The 17,863-nt window shown below is 36.8% G+C and overlaps 1 protein-coding gene across 1 annotated transcript; it reads left to right on the forward strand.

Annotated features, from left to right (window-relative positions):
- The first annotated feature begins 15,586 nt into the window (after nucleotides 1-15,586).
- LOC130709465 (zinc finger protein ZAT9-like) lies at nucleotides 15,587-16,977 on the forward strand. The gene has a single exon (XM_057558833.1). The coding sequence runs from the start codon at nucleotides 15,692-15,694 to the stop codon at nucleotides 16,664-16,666; it is 975 nt and encodes a 324-aa protein (XP_057414816.1). The 5' UTR covers nucleotides 15,587-15,691; the 3' UTR covers nucleotides 16,667-16,977.
- The last annotated feature ends 886 nt before the right edge of the window (nucleotides 16,978-17,863 follow it).

The following is a 17,863-nucleotide window of genomic DNA, read 5'->3' on the forward strand; positions in this document are numbered from 1 at the left end:
ACAAGTGGGCAGGAATATGGAGGTATATGTGGATGACATGATTGTAAAGTCCGCCAAGGCTGGTGATCACGGCGGCGATCTTATGGAGGCATTTACTCAATTAAGAAAATATCAAATGAAGCTAAATCCTGAGAAATGCTCGTTTGGGATTCAAGGGGGAAAATTTTTGGGCTTTATGATAACATCAAGAGGGACTGAAGTAAACCCAGATAAAGGCAAGGCGATCTTAGAAATGAAAAGTCCAACAAGCGTCAAGGAAGTACAGCGATTAACAGGACGCATGGCGGCTTTAGCACGTTTCTTGCCAATGGCGGGAGACAAAGCGGCTCCTTTCTTCAATTGTTTAAAAAAGAATTCCAAGTTCCAATGGACAGAAGAATGCGAGCAAGCTTTTTCCAAGTTGAAAGAAACATTAGCAACGTTGCCAGTACTATCCAAACCTACGCCAGACGTTCCTCTGATGCTCTACCTGATTGTCACAAACAGGGCGGTCAGCACAGTGTTACTTCAGGAAGAAGGAAAACAACAGAAGATTATATATTTTGTAAGTCACACCCTGCAAGGCGCTGAACTACGATACCAAAAAAATGAAAAGGCGGCTTTGGCGATTCTGAAAACAGCAAGGCGCCTCAGGCCTTATTTCCAAAGTTTCCAAGTCAAAGTTAAAACTGATGTTCCCTTAAGGCAAGTACTTCAAAAGCCTGATTTATCCGGGCGATTGGTTAGCTGGTCAGTTGAATTATCGGAATACGATATACAATATGAGCCAAGGGGCCAAGTCACAGTCCAAAGTTTGATCGACTTCGTGGCGGAATTAACGCCCACAGAAGGCGAAAAGACTCAAGGAGAATGGGTCCTATCTGTGGATGGATCCTCCAATAACACTGGAAGCGGGGCTGGGATAACAATTGAGAGTCCAGATAAAATGATCATTGAACAGTCTTTAAAATTCGAGTTCAAGGCGAGCAACAATCAATCTGAATATGAGGCTCTGATCGCCGGCTTAAGGCTAGCCATTGAGTTGGGGGTCCAGAAGTTATTTATCAAAGGAGATTCGCAGTTAGTGGTTAAGCAAGTGAAAGGCGAGTATCAGGTGAAGGATCCGCAACTTTCCAAATACTTGGAAGTGGTGCGCAGGTTGATGATGGAGGTCAAAGATGTTAAAATAGAACATGTCCCGAGGGGACAAAATGAGAGAGCTGATGTGTTAGCAAAATTAGCAAGTACAGGGCGATTGGGCAATTACCAAACAGTCATTCAAGAAACCCTGCCTCGCCCAAGTATTGATTTAGTGGAAGTGAAGTTCAAAGCAGTGAAGTCAATAACTGAAGGCGAGCCTTCATGGATGGAATCAATTAAAAATTTTCTACAGAACCCTCCACAGGATGACGATTTGAATTCAAGAGCAAAACGTAGAGAGGTCAGTTTCTACACACTGGTGGATGGGGAGTTATATCGGCGAGGCATTATGTCTCCTATGCTGAAGTGTGTTGACACCAAAGATGCCCCAGGAATAATGGCGGAAGTCCACGAAGGAGTATGCTCCAGTCATATTGGTGGGCGATCCTTGGCAGTAAAAGTTTTGAGAGCAGGATTCTACTGGCCCACATTGAAGAAGGACTGTCTGGAATATGTTAAGAAATGTGGAAAATGTCAAGTCTTTTCTGATTTGCATAAGGCCCCGCCGGAGGAATTAACCACCATGATGGCACCTTGTCCATTTGCTATGTGGGGGACTGACATTTTGGGACCATTCCCGGTAGCGAAGGCACAAATGAAGTATATCATCGTGGCGGTTGATTACTTCACCAAATGGATAGAAGCTGAAGCAGTGGCGACTATCACGGCGGTCAAGGTCAAGAATTTCCTGTGGCGAAGAATTGTGTGCAGATTTGGGGTTCCCATGGCTTTGGTAATGGACAATGGGACTCAATTTACAAGTAATGTCACCCGGGAATTTTGTGCAGAAATGGGAATCGAGATGAGATTTGCCTCGGTAGAACACCCACAAACTAATGGACAGGCCGAGTCAGCTAATAAAGTTATTTTGAAAGGCTTAAAAAAGAAGTTGGATGAAGCAAAAGGGTGTTGGGCGGAGGAATTACCAGGCGTTCTTTGGGCATATAACACTACTGAACAATCAAGCACAAAGGAAACCCCGTATCGTTTAACCTATGGGACTGACGCCATGCTCCCAGTGGAAATAGAAAACCAAAGTTGGCGAGTGTCTCGGTTTAATGAGAGTGACAACGGGGAAAATCTGATAGCAAATCTAATTATGTTGCCAGAGGAACAACGGGAGGCACACATAAGAAATGAGGCGGGAAAAGTGAAGATTGCAAGAAAATTCACAACGAAAGTAGTGCCAAGAAAGATGAGGGTAGGAGACTTAGTGCTCCGAAAAAATACAATACCCGACAAACACAACAAACTTTCACCCAATTGGGGCGGGCCTTACAGGATTATAGGCGATGTTGGAGGAGGAGCTTATAAGTTGGAACAACTTAATGGTCAGAGGGTCCCACGGACATGGAACGCCTCACATCTGAAGCAATATTTTAGTTAAAAAGACAAAAAATAACAAAGGTGAATGAAGTCGCACTCTTTTTCCCTTTCTTTGGAATGGTTTTTAATGAGGCGACATATGTAATGAAAGGACAATTGTTCCCATGTATGAAAAAGTAAGTAATGAAAATATTGGCGGGCGGTTGATAATGCTTGAGTCTTGGTGGGGTGGCGGGACGTTGTCGTTCCCTTTCTTTTTTTCCGCCGGATTACTTTTAGAAGCTAAACCGGCTGGATCAAGTGTGGATTGATGAAGAGGTCTGCTGCCAGCAGCGCTTGAAGTCTTTTGGCGCTTTGGGTCCCTGATGTTGTCAGAGCCCGAAGCGCCGTCATTTTTCTTCTTTTGCTCAGCCTCGGCGATCCTCTTCTTCGTCGCCGCAGTAGACTGTGCGAGGTACTCCTTCATCTTGAGGGGGTTCGCGTCAACCTTGCTTTTTCCCATCGTGGCTGCATGGAAAGCATCAATTAGGCGAGGTACATGAACAAAAAGAAAAACAAGTTATGTGCAAAAATTATAAACTTACTAAAAAATTGATTTAAAGTGCCGGATTTCGACGCCTCAATCAAGTCATGACCAGAGATTACTGGTAGTGTACGAAGGTAATCGGCGATGGCCTGCTCAGATTCATCCAAGGCGTCGTATGAAACAGATATTTTTCGGCGAGGGTTTTTTGTCCAATAAAAGGGGAAGAGAGGGTTATTATCGGAATCTCGAAATAAGTTATTCATTTCAGGTGACTCCATAACTTTGAAATATTTTTTCTGCCACACTTTGTAATGGCTTTTAAGGGCGGTGAATCGGCTCATGTTCTTGCGGGCCAAAAGGGGAACCCACTTGACAGATGTAGGTTTTGTGGTGACTGTCTTATAGAAAAGGAAAAACAAGGGATAGGTGGGAGTGCAACTCAAATGTTCACAGAGAATTTCAAAGCAGCGAATAAAACCCCAGGCGTTGGGCTGGAGTTGACAAGGCGCCACGTTCAAAAAGGTAAGAACGTGACATATAAAGGGCGAGAAAGGGAGTTTGATATTCAAATCCAAGAAGAAATAACCATAAACAAAAAAGAAGTCGGGCGATTCATCAGAAGGTTCCTTGCGTAAAAGAACACAATCATCCTCGCCACATGGAAGAACATTTAACAGGTGATCTTCGTTATTAGAGGTGGCGGGATTTATCTTTGTAAACCCTTGGGAAGATATTCGAAGCGAGTTGATGCTTCCAATACTACCCCAGATGGAGCGCCAAAGACATTTATCTTCAACCAAATGCGCGTTGGACCGCCATTCGGGTGAGGACAAGTCTCCATTGGAGGAAAGAATAGAGTCTACGGAGCCGGCGGGACCGGAATCTTCGTGGGTGGAAGGCGAGGAATGAATTTCAATAACAGTGGGGGCATAAACTTCTCCCTCCGTAGAAGGTGAAGAGAGTTCTAAGGAAGAAAGGCTGAAATTTTGGGTGGACATACTGGGAAATTTCATAAAAAATAAAAAGAAGATGAACAGATGCAGAAAGAAAAAAAGAAGAAGACGAACAGTGTCAAGAAAGAAGAAAGAGAAAGGACTCACCGGAGGACGAAGTGGAGGATTGAGTAAAGAGGATGTCGGCTATGGGAGAGCACCGCGCAATGACGACGGCCGGGGTGACGGAGATTCGCCGGAGTTCAAAGAGGAAAAGGTGAAAATCGCAGAGGAAGTCTGAGGAAAAAAGTTTTCAGAAAAGTGAAAAAGTGAAAAGTGAAAAGGGTTTTTATAGAAGAAAAGGGAAGAGAGAGAACGAGTGGGAAAGATCGTGAAGAGTCGTGGGATTTGAAATTTGAAAAGGTGCGAAGTGAAAAGACATAATTCCTCGAGACGCACAATTAGAAACTGCATTCATGGCCAATGATGACGAAATCCCGGAAAACAAGGATACGTGCGTCAGTTGAAAAGACGTGACTGACGGTTATGATGATGGCGATATATCAACGTAGTAAGGGACGCGAAAATGGCGCCATATTGAAGAAACAGCAAAATGGCGATTAATGCATAAGCAAGAATGCGGCGACAGGCCCACGACTACAAAGAATGGTGATATACTATAAGGCAGCGCATTAAAGACATCTCGACTCAAGGAACCTGAGTCTCATGTCTTGGGGGCATGTGGAATGGGCGGGACATAAAGGATACTTATGCCCGCCCAAATCGAGTAATCAGATGAACGAAAGACACCTTGGCGGGATTCACGGAATAACATCGAATCCCGCCCTTCCTTTAGTCAGGCCCACACGCCAGCTGGAAGATTCCTTTAGATTTGTCTTATATGCATAAAGACTTGGGCCCCGGTTGTCAGGCCCAAGTACAGTAAAAGTCCACATCATGATCACTTCCTCTATAAAAGGAGAGGTCAACACCTTGTAAAAAGTACCTTTTGAACATTTAATGAGAATATTCCTTTTATGATATTTTTAGTACTCTGCTAGGGTTTACTTTCTGTCAGTCTTCTACGTCAGATCTCCCTAGTACAGAACATCCTATATATCAATGAGGTTAGTATAATTTCCCCCCCACAAGATAACCCCACAACCAGCAGCCATAAGACTAAGTCCTTTGAGACTTGAAGATCACATTTAGTAGGTAAGTCTCTCTTAACAAATCTTTCTTCATACACAACATCTATAGATTAAACCCTTGACTAAATGCTTAAAAACTCAACTATGTATCAATTATGTTATACCTTGATGGTTATAATTTTATTTCATATAGCTTTACTGTACTTTAATTATAACCGTATGAAATTAATCTTTTTAAGCATGTGACACATAAATTATCTGTAATTAATTAAGTTAACTATATGTCTTGCTTATATCTATCTATCTATCTATCTATCTATCTATACTATATATAAAGGAAAAGTTTTGGCAGCTTGGAGGGTTAAACGGGAATTCAATACATCATTACACATGGTTGAAATTTTTGGTATGGATATTTCTGTAATTTTGTTAATTATTGAATAGAGAATCAAATCTTGGCCGTCCCTTTAGTCTTTAGTTTGATATTGGCCGTTGATTCTTTGATAGAAAGCAAAGTGAAATCCTAATTGGCCAATTAATCGACCGTAACAGATTTCCCTTTAGCATTCGCTCGGTAGATTTCCGTTTTCATTCTACCATTTCTCTTGCCAAAAAAGGCTTACGTTTTGGTTCTCTGCAATCAAGGCTTCCGTTTCAATTCCACCACTTCTTGAAACCCCATTCGTTTTGTTCCAGTATTAAAGTGAGTGATCGTTTCTTTCGCTTTGTACATTCCCCTTTCGTCAGATTGTCTGCATCAGAGAGATCTAAGACGACTTCGACATCTTCGCAAGGTATCGTTTTTTCCCCTCTTTGGTTAGTCTGAATCCCTTACCTTCATCTTACTCCGATGGCGGAACTGTCGAATCCTCCGTCTCCATTGGCTTTGCATTGAATCCATGCCTAATTTACAGGTTTTAGAGCATTTTCTTTTCAGAGAAGCTTGAAATTTGGTGTAGCAGAACACGAATCCTCAAGGACTACAATGGGTAGGTGTGGTTTCTTTCCTTTTTTCTCATGCAATCTTCTTAAATTTCGGTTCTTATGTTTTTATCTTTATAATTTGCATTATTACTATGAAGAGTGGAGCAAAAAGAAGGGACCGGACCAGAAGTCCAGAACATCAAAAGTACATTGAATGAGTAGTTGTGCAATATTACTAATCCTTGCATCAGATTTGACCTTTCCAATGAGAAATGATCGTGGAAGGGTTTATGCCTTAGAGATTGATTGAGAGATCGATGGCTGCAAGTACAAAAAAATCATCTAGCTTGGGTGCGGAGGATCCTACTCAGGTAAAATCTATTAAATGCATTAGATTTGACCCTTTCAATGAGAAGTGTAACATTATTAAGATATACTTAGTGGAAAGGTTTCAGAAACATGCTTACATGATCATAGCTAATAACATATTTGGGCAATCATGAATTCCACTGATTCAAGGGTGATATTATATAAGGCTTGGCCAATAGCTTGCAGAAACAATCAGCCATACATTGTCCTTCAATCATAAGCTAGCCTTTTAAGAGAAGATGCATGATAGCCTTGCAACACCAATCCTTCCATGTGGGGTTCAAGCATGGCTGGATCCCACGGAACATAAAACTTCTCTTATAGTTTTAAATTCACATCCTTCCATATCCTTGAAGACTAAGGTTTTTGTTTCTTATATTAATATGAGAATTTGTATAACCGTGTTGCGTGTTTTTCTAATGTATAAAACTATAAATTATCAATCTGAGATAATATCATAACACCACATTTCTGATCAAGAAAGAAGAATTATTGTCAGTTCTGTCCTTTTCACTAATCATTGAAGTTAACATGTTCTCATTACCATGTTAGTGTGGTTTAAAAGTGTTATTTCAGCTTTTGGTGCAAGACATGGAGTCAGCTACTTAAGTTGCATTTGTATTTTTTATATGTATTTAAATTTCAAAGACATGAGCAACCACATAGAGTTATGATTTTTTGCAGGCTTAGGCAAACATCATGATGTTAGGTTTCTTTCGCTGCAACTCTTTTACTGTTCTTCTTTCTGTCTTTCATTTGTTCATCTCAATCGACCTTATTATGCATTTTTAATTTACCTGCAGTTCTGCTCTGGAGAGTCCGAATTTGAGGGACTTTGATTCACTTGAACTGACGCACATGCTCGCATTTTGGGGGTTAGAATTGAATTAATGTTTTATGCATTTGTGTTTTTTTACTGTTATGGAATCGCCAATCCCCATTGTGAGAATCATTCTCTTTTTTCCTCCTTTCATCTTTTTACTTCACCATTGTGATTTCACCCTATCTATTCTTCAGATTTTGTTGTGAGACAAGCAGTGGCTATTGTCATGAAAGAAAAGCAAAGGGATGCTTCTAAGGTAACTTGATAAAGACACCTTCCGTTCTCATTCTGTGTTGCAGGGACTACACTTCTAAAATGATGTCTGTTGTCGGCTTCAAGTGAAAGCAGGTTATTGCTATTAGTTTTTTTGTTTTTCTAATTTTTTAAAGATGGTAACGTAGGTTCATCTATGATTGTGTGCTTGCAAGTACATGCTTAGATTTTGGTTCCTATATAGTATTATTACATTTTATCTCCTTCTGACTTATTTCTACTACTATAATCAATTGAAATTGTTTTATTTCCCTTTCGACCATGGTCACAAGTGTGAGATTCAACTCCTCACTATCCATTGTGCCAACAAGCATCCTAATACATGATATTGTGTAGAAAAGCAGTGTCATTGTGATAACAAAAAACTGTAAGTATTAATTGCCTCCATTTTTCTTGGCTTAGCTTCAATAGCTGCCTTTATGTTGTTTTCTCAAGCAACAATAACATAGAGCTTATTTTCCTATGCAGGTTCATATACTACTGGAAATGGATTTTGTTCACTAATTTTTTAAGGCTTTGAGATTTTGTATAGATCAGAGGATCAAGGATCCAAACTGAAGCTGCAAATAGTGATTAGAAAGGAAAAACAAGAATCTGTCCAGGTTTGTTTGATTTATTTGAGGCTAAATTGTGGATTTAACTCAACGTGGTTGCTGAGTGACTCCAACTCTATCTGTTCATCTCTTATATATTGTGGATTTAACTCAAGGTGATTGTTGATAAACTGAGAATGAGGACTCAGATCAGTGATTATTTGAATTGTTTTTCCTGACATGTTCCATGGGCAGGACTGGATCTTATCATCATATCAGATATGTGGCTTCTTTCATCAGATTTGCATTGCATTGGATGTTCATGTGGGAAAACTATTGAAGACCCTAACTGGGAGATGGAAATCTGCACTTTTGTATATTTCAAGGTTTATGTTTCCATTTTGCTTTAATGGTTTAGTAATGTTTTTAGTTCCTTTTCTTTATATGCTTCCATTTTTTGCTTATTTGAGAAAATTGCCTAATTGAAGTGTTTCTTTAGACAGTGATTTTTTGTGCTTTAATTCTGGTGTGGAAAGGTAGGAAAAAAGAATAGTTTGTTAGGGGACCTTTGGTTTTCTTATGTTATGAACATAATTGAGAATAAGAGGTGAAGCTTATGAACTATATTTTCCAGACAAATGCTCATTTGGGGCAGGAAAAACTTTTACAGTGGTAGGGGTATAAGTAGTTCATGTAGTTAAGCTAATTTCAGGAAATGAACCACATATGGCTGGAAGAAGGTAGAGTATAAAACCAGTTGTGGTTAAATTTTTGCTATTTTCTACCTAATAGGATTTTCCAACTATACTTATTTGCTTGGTTTTTTCTTGCAGTTTTTAAGATTAGTAACTAATAGTTCAGTAAATGAGGTTCATTGTAGGCTTACTTGAAATTGGTGCCTGCAAGCTGTGATGGACTGCAACCTGAGTTGATGATTGTGGTGGGAAACCACCACTAGGAAGTCCCATGGACTCAATGTGAATCATAGGTTGTTGAACAACTTTCAGAGGAACATCACCTTGAAGACCAACATCACCTTCAGAAGCACTATGATCCATTTATTTTTTCAATGGTGGAATCAGGGTTTTAATTCTTAAACCTGTAATGTAGGCAAGTGTAACGAGGATGACTTATAGTAGTTTATGAACATAAAATGTTTAATGATTATGATTTTTGGAGAGTGGTTAGAAGAACTGAAATGTCAGGTTAGAATTAGTAAGATCTGAAATGTTAGCTTCAAATTCTGTTACATTTGAATAACTTAAGTTATCAAATTAAATTGTCTTTAAGAATATAAGTGAATGTAGTTGAATATTTTATAAAAGAATTTAAGTGCAGCTTTAAAGTGGACAATGATAATACAAATTTAATCAAAATATAAGGTTAAAGTTGTCATGGAATTATTCTCAAAAAAAAAAGTTTGTCATGGAATTTGACTAAAGAATGCATATGGATAGTAAAACAAGTCGGTTACTAATTTTTTTTTGGTACATAGTCGGTTACTAAATTTATTTGTCTTTAATAATTGCATAGTGGTTATAGAATTTTAAATACACCAAAAACAAATTTTTAAACACACCATCAAATAAAACAATATTGGGTAACTAATAAATTTAATAGCCTTACTTTCAAAAAAAAAATTTAATAGCCTTGATTGCCATGGTAAAATAAACATAGAAAAAACAGAAATGAGTAAAATAATATATTTTTTAACTGAGGCTAGGAAATCTATTATGCTAAGGACCGAAAAAGTGGGTTAAAAAGCATGCCATCAAATAGTGTAGATGATTGGATAACTAATTTAGGAATTAATATTAATTATGTAGTTGCGCACAATCTAATTAAAATATAAATTGAAAGTTTTTGACAACCAAAAAAAAAAGAAGCAACCAAAAAAAAAAGTTTTTGCAGCTGAGGGGCAACTTTGTCATTCACTAATTCATTGTACACCACTCTTAAATTAAGCATGAGTATTTATGTAAAAGTGCTAATTATTTCTCTTAGGTTCAATCAGGATTTTGTTCATTCCATCTCCAAATGTCAATAGAATTGAAAAAGTTGATTGATTTTTGTGTCATTGTTAGGTTGCCAAAAAGTTAATCTTTAATGGGTTAGTTCTAATACAAAAACACATTAAATCTTCCATATTTGTATTCATTACTAAATTTTTTATCATAAATGAATTTTACATGTTATTGGATATTAATGAAAAAAATTCGAAGTAATCTTAAACTAAATTAAAAGAGAACAATAATGATTTTTTAATATAAAATAACCAAATAAAAGTAAATATATAGTGATTATATTAAAAAAACTTATCATTTAATACACATAGTTAGGTTAAAAGAGTAAAGATTGAAAATGAAAGCATTTTCATATAGTTTTGAAATCCACAACGGTGTATTTACATTGTACTTCATATAGTTAAAAATTGTATTATTTACATGGTACTACATTTTGTCTGTAAACAAAAAAACCATCAAAAAAATTAAGAAATATAACTAGAAAAATTCAAAAAAAGTATAAATTAATTGAAAAATTAAAAATATAATAAATAATAATATAAATTGAATTTTTTTTAGTTAAGAATGACTTCAAAAACTATTAAATTTTTATATAGAAAAAAATAAATAATGTAGCATTTAAAAAAAAATAGGGTTAAAAACCACAAATAAACAAAAAGATTGTGCTTTTTTAAAATTTAAACAAACACATTCATCACAAAAAACAAATTTTTATTTTATTATATAAATAATTGTTTATTTTAATTCTTAAATTATCTTCTAATAAGCATAATAAAAATAACATATATTTAATAAAAAAATTACGCGATAAACTAAAATGAAAATCCCCCGTGCATCGCACGGGTCAAAGTACTAGTTGTAACATATCGGAGTTGTTAGCTCATTAGTGCTTTTCTTTTAGTGATACAACCTAAAAAATGTTATTGAGGATAGATTCAATTAAAATATCTTATTGTATATGTAATCTAAGTTATTAAATTTCTTGTATTTTACATTTTAAAATTAAGAAAATAAAATATTTCAATAGATAAATACACTTACACCCAAATCCCCTCACATAAATCAATCATTTGCTACCCATTTTTTTTTTGGAAAAAAAAAAACCAACCATTATCTCTAACCTCAAAACTCTGAAATTTCCTGGTATATCTGAAAAAGTTTCCATTTTTCAAGAGATGAATTCAATCTTCTATGTTTTATCATATACTTAAGAAACTAATTGAAATAAGATCTCAAATATGATGCGTTCGAGACTTTACTATGGTTTCATGTCCCATAGCAGCTCAAGGGGCTGTGGCCACCAAAGCTTGAGGGAGTTGGATGGAGGCGGCGAGCTGGCAGATGAAGACAAAGGGAAGTACGATGGGGCTGGCATCACGTCCAACTTCTCGGTATCTTCGTGATCCACTCTGTTCATTAACGACATTTTGGACTCGATGGGTTACCACCATGTTATGGGCCACTTCGAGTATATTGGCAAGCCGATGAAGGTTTTCGTTCAACATTTGTGGAAATAGGGGCGCGCGCTTCGATTTTTCTAGTTTGCGTCAAGGAAGCAAACCCTTTCGACTTTCAGATCTTCGGATGGGTTCCAATTTGGAGGTGCGGCCTTATATGTTGTGACGACTAGGTTTCCGATTGCAGGTGTTTCATCCATGGATAGTCGTTAAGTCTAGGCTCTAGTGACCTGGTTTGTCTTCAAAGTCTTTGTGGGATTTTATGGTAGGGAAGGAGAAAGGCTCGGGCTTGGCAGTTTCTCTCCAATAGAGGAAGAGATGGTCTTTAGCTTCTAGAGTTCTACATTTAGGACCATTGGGTTCCTGATGAGGTTGTGTTGTTTGAGATTGCTTCTCTGGCTCGACTGACTGAGGATGTCGATGTCTAAGGTTCCGAAGAAGATGTGGCCATGGGTGCGTGTGGGTAGTTAATCCAGATTTGACGAGTCATGTGGTCTTGGGTAACTTCTCTTTGGGTTTCAAAGAGGATGTAGTGTAGGCTCCTTCTTTTTCTGCGACTGGTGACTGGAGAGTGGAAGTCTTTCATGGTTTTTTCTTATGTTGATCTTGGTGCCTTTGTGGCCTAGAGTTCCTCTTCTGGTGCTGGTTTTGGTCGGTTCAATGGTTTTAACCCTTTTTTGAGGGTCTCTCAGGTTGTTCCCATGTGGTCTTTTTCATCTTATCTTAGTGTGGAGGCTACGTTGGTTCTCTCTTTGCGCTCTAATTATTTTGTAGGGTGCTCTTTTGCTTACCATGTTCATGAGGTCAGCCCAACAACGTCTCATTCTGGTCCAAGGCTTCATCTTTGTTGGGCAGCGGATCTCTCTCGAGTTGATTGAGACGTAGCTGGTTTTGAGGCGTTGTCTTTGGAAGTTTTTGGTTATGTGGTGCCTAGGAAGATAGGTCAATCTAGGAAATTGAATAGTAAAGGCAGAAAATGAATGGGTTGGATGCAGAGGTGGCAGTGGTTTCGGGGCTAACGGAGCCGAGGGAGAATACTCCTAATCTGGTGATTTTACTAGAGACATAGGATTCCACATGCGTTTTGACGAGATCTTGGTGTATTTGGCTGCAAGCAAAGCAGATTGGCATGGTTTTTTTATGGGACCAAAGACGATTCGATTTTTAGTTTAGGAGAGCACCTTCGTAGCACATACCCCTTAGGTTATATGGATGAGTTTCAGGATGGCGGTTGATCTGGGTTCTTCATTTTTTGTGGTCGCCTTATTTTTCTTTCTTCTAGGTATTCGTTGCCGAGTTTCTTTGGCTTTCTTTTTGTGTAGCCTTTTATAGCTCTTTGTGTTTGAGTCTTGAGATTGTAGGTGTTAATGTGAGTTTTAGTTTTTGGTTCTGAGGAGGTTTTGTGTCCCTCTTTTGATTGTGTTTGCTTCCCTTTTTTTCTCTTTGAGTATGGTGTGCTATGATTTTTTTTTTTTTTGATATTTAACTTTTTGCTTTCAATAAAAAATCTGTATACATTTAAATTACAATCAATTTCAAACATTTTTTTCAAAATTATTTATTATTATTATAAAATATACTTAAACGTGTGAATCTGGAAGCATTCAAAGGGTAACCACTTACCGGATATAAATACCAGGAAAAAAAGTTACTTAAGTTTCAATTAGTTTTTCTTCCACAAATTAGGAAAAAAGAAAGAAATAAACAGAGAGAAAAAAAAGACATAGGGCACATCACAAAATTCACAATACAACTGAATACGGCAGCCTTGAAGGTCCTCACCTCCTTTAAGACTCAAGACTAAGGTGCAACTTGTTGGTCTAAAATTAAGGTATTTCCCACTCTTTACTAAAGAATCATGTTTGGGCCATGTATAACCTTTAATTATCGATGGAAAAAATTATTTCTACTAAATATTCAACACAATTAAAATATAGAGAACTCGAACTCGAAATTTCAACTTAATCTATAGAACAACTATAAGACTTATGAATAAGAAAGGTGCATATATGACACTAGTTGCATTTGATTTAAGCTTAAAAAGGACCGCGTCCTTTGGTAGAAAGAAAAAGGGAAGCAAAGATTTTTGTGTGAGTGCGAAATATATGTGTGTGGGGAAGCACTATTGGGATTAGGATAGGAGCACGTAGCATGAAAGGACTTGGTCTACCAAACCCTAACAAAACGGCATCCGCTCCCTAACTTCATCTCATCTCATCCCATACAATACTCCATTCTCAAAAATTGTAGGGCAGGTAGTTTCCTATTTATTTCCTCACTCTTCACTCCAATCTCACATTTCAACTAAGATCCAAAATTAAAGGAAACCTTTAATATTTTATCCTCCTCCATTACCTAAATTTAAAATCAAATCAAAACTTTTTTTTTGAACGAAAAATCAAAACTGTAAATATATCAAAACACTCCCACATTAATTAGAGTTAATTATCCCTATTCAAAATATAACAGAATCTCATCTCAGTTAGAAGTAAGATTAAGCATTTTCAAACAAAAATATTTGTGCACACCATTTTGTTTGTGGCAAACATTGTAGTTTGTAGCGGATTCTAAAGTGATGGTTTTTTACTGTCACAAACGTTAAGTGTCAGATATCTACTACAAAAGTTGTGTACACATATCAAAATTTATGATAAAAAATTTTCTTTTCTTTTTCTTTTTTTTGGCTACACTTTAAAATCTCATTTATATTGCCTTTTTAAATTATTACCACAACTTCAAAAAAATTAATTTTTTACCACATTTTTTTTGTTAATTAAATAGGTTTTGTTGGTATAGAAACTAAGGAGAGGGACCAGCCGGCATGCTAAAGCTACCACACAGATGAAGGGCTCTCCCATCACCCCCAGCAAAAGTAACAGATTACATTACAGAATCAAATCAAAACAGATAGTAAAATTAATGTTCGAAGAAAAATAATAACACTAGTTCAGTTTTTTTACGTCAATTTGTTAAACAACGTGTAGCATTTACAGAAAAGACAGGTAGGTGATGTGAGTTACGTGTAACTCCCCAATTTGATGGTAACGTTGTCTCTTGGGTTTTACATCACAGTCAGGTGATGTTAACCATGAAAAAGAAAACAAAAACAAACCATCTTCGTGGTTGTAACAAATCCCAGCAGTTTTCTTTCCTTGACTTGGACAAGCAAGCAACCAGTTTAAGATGCAAAGTGCCAACCCAAAGGATTTCCACAAATGCCCTTTCCTTAACTATTTCTTTTTCTCCCCAAAACTTAACAATCACGGCAATTAACTAATTATCAAAAAAATTAGGAATTTTCAAATTTGAATCGTAGATATAATAGATATCAAGATTTCACATCTTCATAGGTATTTCACTTAAAAAATAAGTAATTTTTTTTGCAAGTAAAAAAATAAGTGATTTTAAAATTGAATAATTTTTTTAATATATACTTTCTTTTATTTTAGTACATGAGAAAGATAAATTACACTATTTAAGGATTGAACTCTTGACCTCTCATCCTCAACTCATATATTTCTTAACTCTTATCACTTGAGCTATTATTCGAAGAGTTTAATTGATACTTTAAAAAGCATAAATTGAATTATGTTTATATTCAGTTATGAAAAAAAAATCACTTTAAAAAATTACTATAAATAATTGATTATTTTTTTTTGAAACTAAATAATTGATTATTCTAAAAGCTACTAAAAATAAGTCAAATCTAATGTCTGCTTTTATTTCAAATTCTATTTTTATAAAACCAAACCGTTCAAAAAGCTACATAAGTGATTTTTTAAGTAAGTGATTATTTCACATAATAAGCACACATCAACAAACCCTAAATGCAAGACATGGAACTAAAGGGTATTATTGGAAACTAGTAAAAAGGTAGAAGGCATCTAAAGAGAGAAAACGGGCAAGCCTAGCATGTTTCAACTTAAAAAAATCTTCAATTCATTGTGGCGTTTTTTCCAAAATGAAAATCACTTCCAAAAAGAATCAAATTTTCAACATTTAATTTACTATATTTTTTATTATAAATTAAAAAATAAGATTTACGTGACCTCGTATATATCCCAAGTCACACCTACTCATTTCACAGTTTCGCATATCGCAAAACAGAAACAGAGTGTGTTGTGCGTTTGTTTGTTTTGCTCTGTTTTTCCTTTTTTCTTTGCATTTTTGGTTGATGATGATTGAGAAACACAGGTGCAAACTCTGCTTCAGAACCTTCTCTAATGGCAGAGCATTGGGTGGTCACATGAGGTCTCACATGATGCACCTACCGCTTCCACCAAAACCGAACGAGTCACCACCACCGGCGACGATTCAACTCAGCTTTGAGGCCGAGTCAGCTTCATCTCCTTCTTCCTCCTTTGAAGAAAACAACAACAAGGGATCACTCTCGTATGTGTTGAGAGAGAAGCCGAAGCGGAATTTCCGGTTCTCGGATCCTGAGTTTTTCGATGCTGGGTCGGTGATCCTCCATCATGACAGGGAAAGTGAGAGCGAGTCGTCCAGGAATCTGACTCGGAAACGATCCAAGCGGACTCGGATCGAATCGACTAGTTCGGCTTCGAACACCACCACGGAGGAGGATGTGGCGTTTTGTCTCATGATGCTGTCTCGTGATAAGTGGAAGAGAAAACATCATGAGCTAGTTCATGATGATGAAGATGAAGAAGACGATGAAGATGAAGAAGAAGAAGAGGAAGAAGATGAAGATAGTGATGATGGCGATGAATCCGAGGAGGAAGAAGAGGTGAAGGTGACTACGAAGAAGGTGAGAGGAAGGTACAAATGCGAAACGTGTGACAAGACGTTTCGGTCGTACCAGGCATTGGGTGGACACAGAGCGAGTCACAAGAAGATCAAGGTAGTGAAAGAAGAAGATCATGAAATTGAGAACAAGAATTTGGTGGTGGAGAAGAAGATTCACCAGTGTCCGGTTTGTTTTCGGATTTTTGGGTCGGGTCAGGCGCTGGGTGGGCACAAGAGAACCCATGTTACCGGGTCAGCGGCGGTGGTGACGGCGGCAGAGGTCAGGGTGGTTCCGGTTCTGAGTTCCCCGAAGTTTGGTGACAGTTTGATAGATCTCAACCTCCCTGCTCCGTTGGATGAGGATGATGTTAGCCAGATCGACGACTCTGCGGTTTACTATTGAATGAATCAGGGTTTCAAATTGCGGTCACAATCACAGTTTTGGGCAGAGTCCCTACATCGGCATCATAATCATGGATGCTACATTTGTCAGCAATTCCGCGATGTATCGGCAACTGCAACTACAATTTAGAACTTTGGGATGAACAATAACAACTTTCTTTTTGACTAAGTATTGATCATTGATCAAATCAAAAGGTACAAAATTTTGGTTCTTTTTTTAGATTTGTTCAGCGAATCTGGCCATACATTTTACTCTACAGTTGTTATTATTTATATAATAATAATTTTATAATTTTTCTTAGGTTATTCTAACTGTAATTCAGTTCTATTAGGATTATGATGATGCTTTGTTTCTGTAAGATATTTTAGGGTTTGACTCTGTTAGAGCATCCGTTAATGGAGGAACTGAAGTTTTTAAGTTCAATCTGCCATATTCATGTTTTGAAATTCTGTTTTTTTTTTAAAAATAATTTGCTGGTAGATTTCAGGTGTTCATTGATTTTTCTTTTTCTATTACTGTGATGTAGAGCATGCGAGTTTTAGTGGGGTTTCAGCTTCCAAGCAAGTAACTGCTTTACCATTCATTGCTTGTGTTGTGAGTTATGAATATTAAATAGCAAAGTCATTCATAGGAAGTTGATCAACTTTCTTATTTTCTCAATAGAAAACTAACTTCCACTTCTGACCACCGGCATTGCACAGTTCATGGAGAAGAATATGTTTGTTTGTTTGTTTCATTACTTTATTTTTCCTCCCAAGGCATGGTGTTTTAAATATTTTCTCCTCTTTTCTTTTAGCAAAAAGAACACTTCTCTACCTCTAATAAGTAATCTATCTGTTTGAGTGCATGTTTGAACACACCGTGAAAAACCACTGTGAATTAGAAGTTAAGATCACACTGAATAACAGTAAAAATTAAGAAAAGTTATTTTTATCCATTATAATTTTGGTTTATTATGATTTTACATTATGTATCCAAACATGACCTGATTCCTAAATAAAGTTGTTTCTAGCTTTTTCAAAGAGATATTGATTACTAGAGATGATCAGGTGAGTGAATCAGAAAATTTAATGGCTATAATAGCCTGGTTATTGAAAAAGATTTTCACTTTAATTTTCTTTTCCATTTTTGGGAAATCTGTAAAGGTAAATACAGAGAACAGAGCAAAAGCAAGCAGATCCCTTAATTTTCTCTAAC

This window comes from Lotus japonicus, chromosome 3 (assembly GCF_012489685.1).
Source record: "Lotus japonicus ecotype B-129 chromosome 3, LjGifu_v1.2".
Lineage (NCBI taxonomy): Eukaryota > Viridiplantae > Streptophyta > Magnoliopsida > Fabales > Fabaceae > Lotus > Lotus japonicus.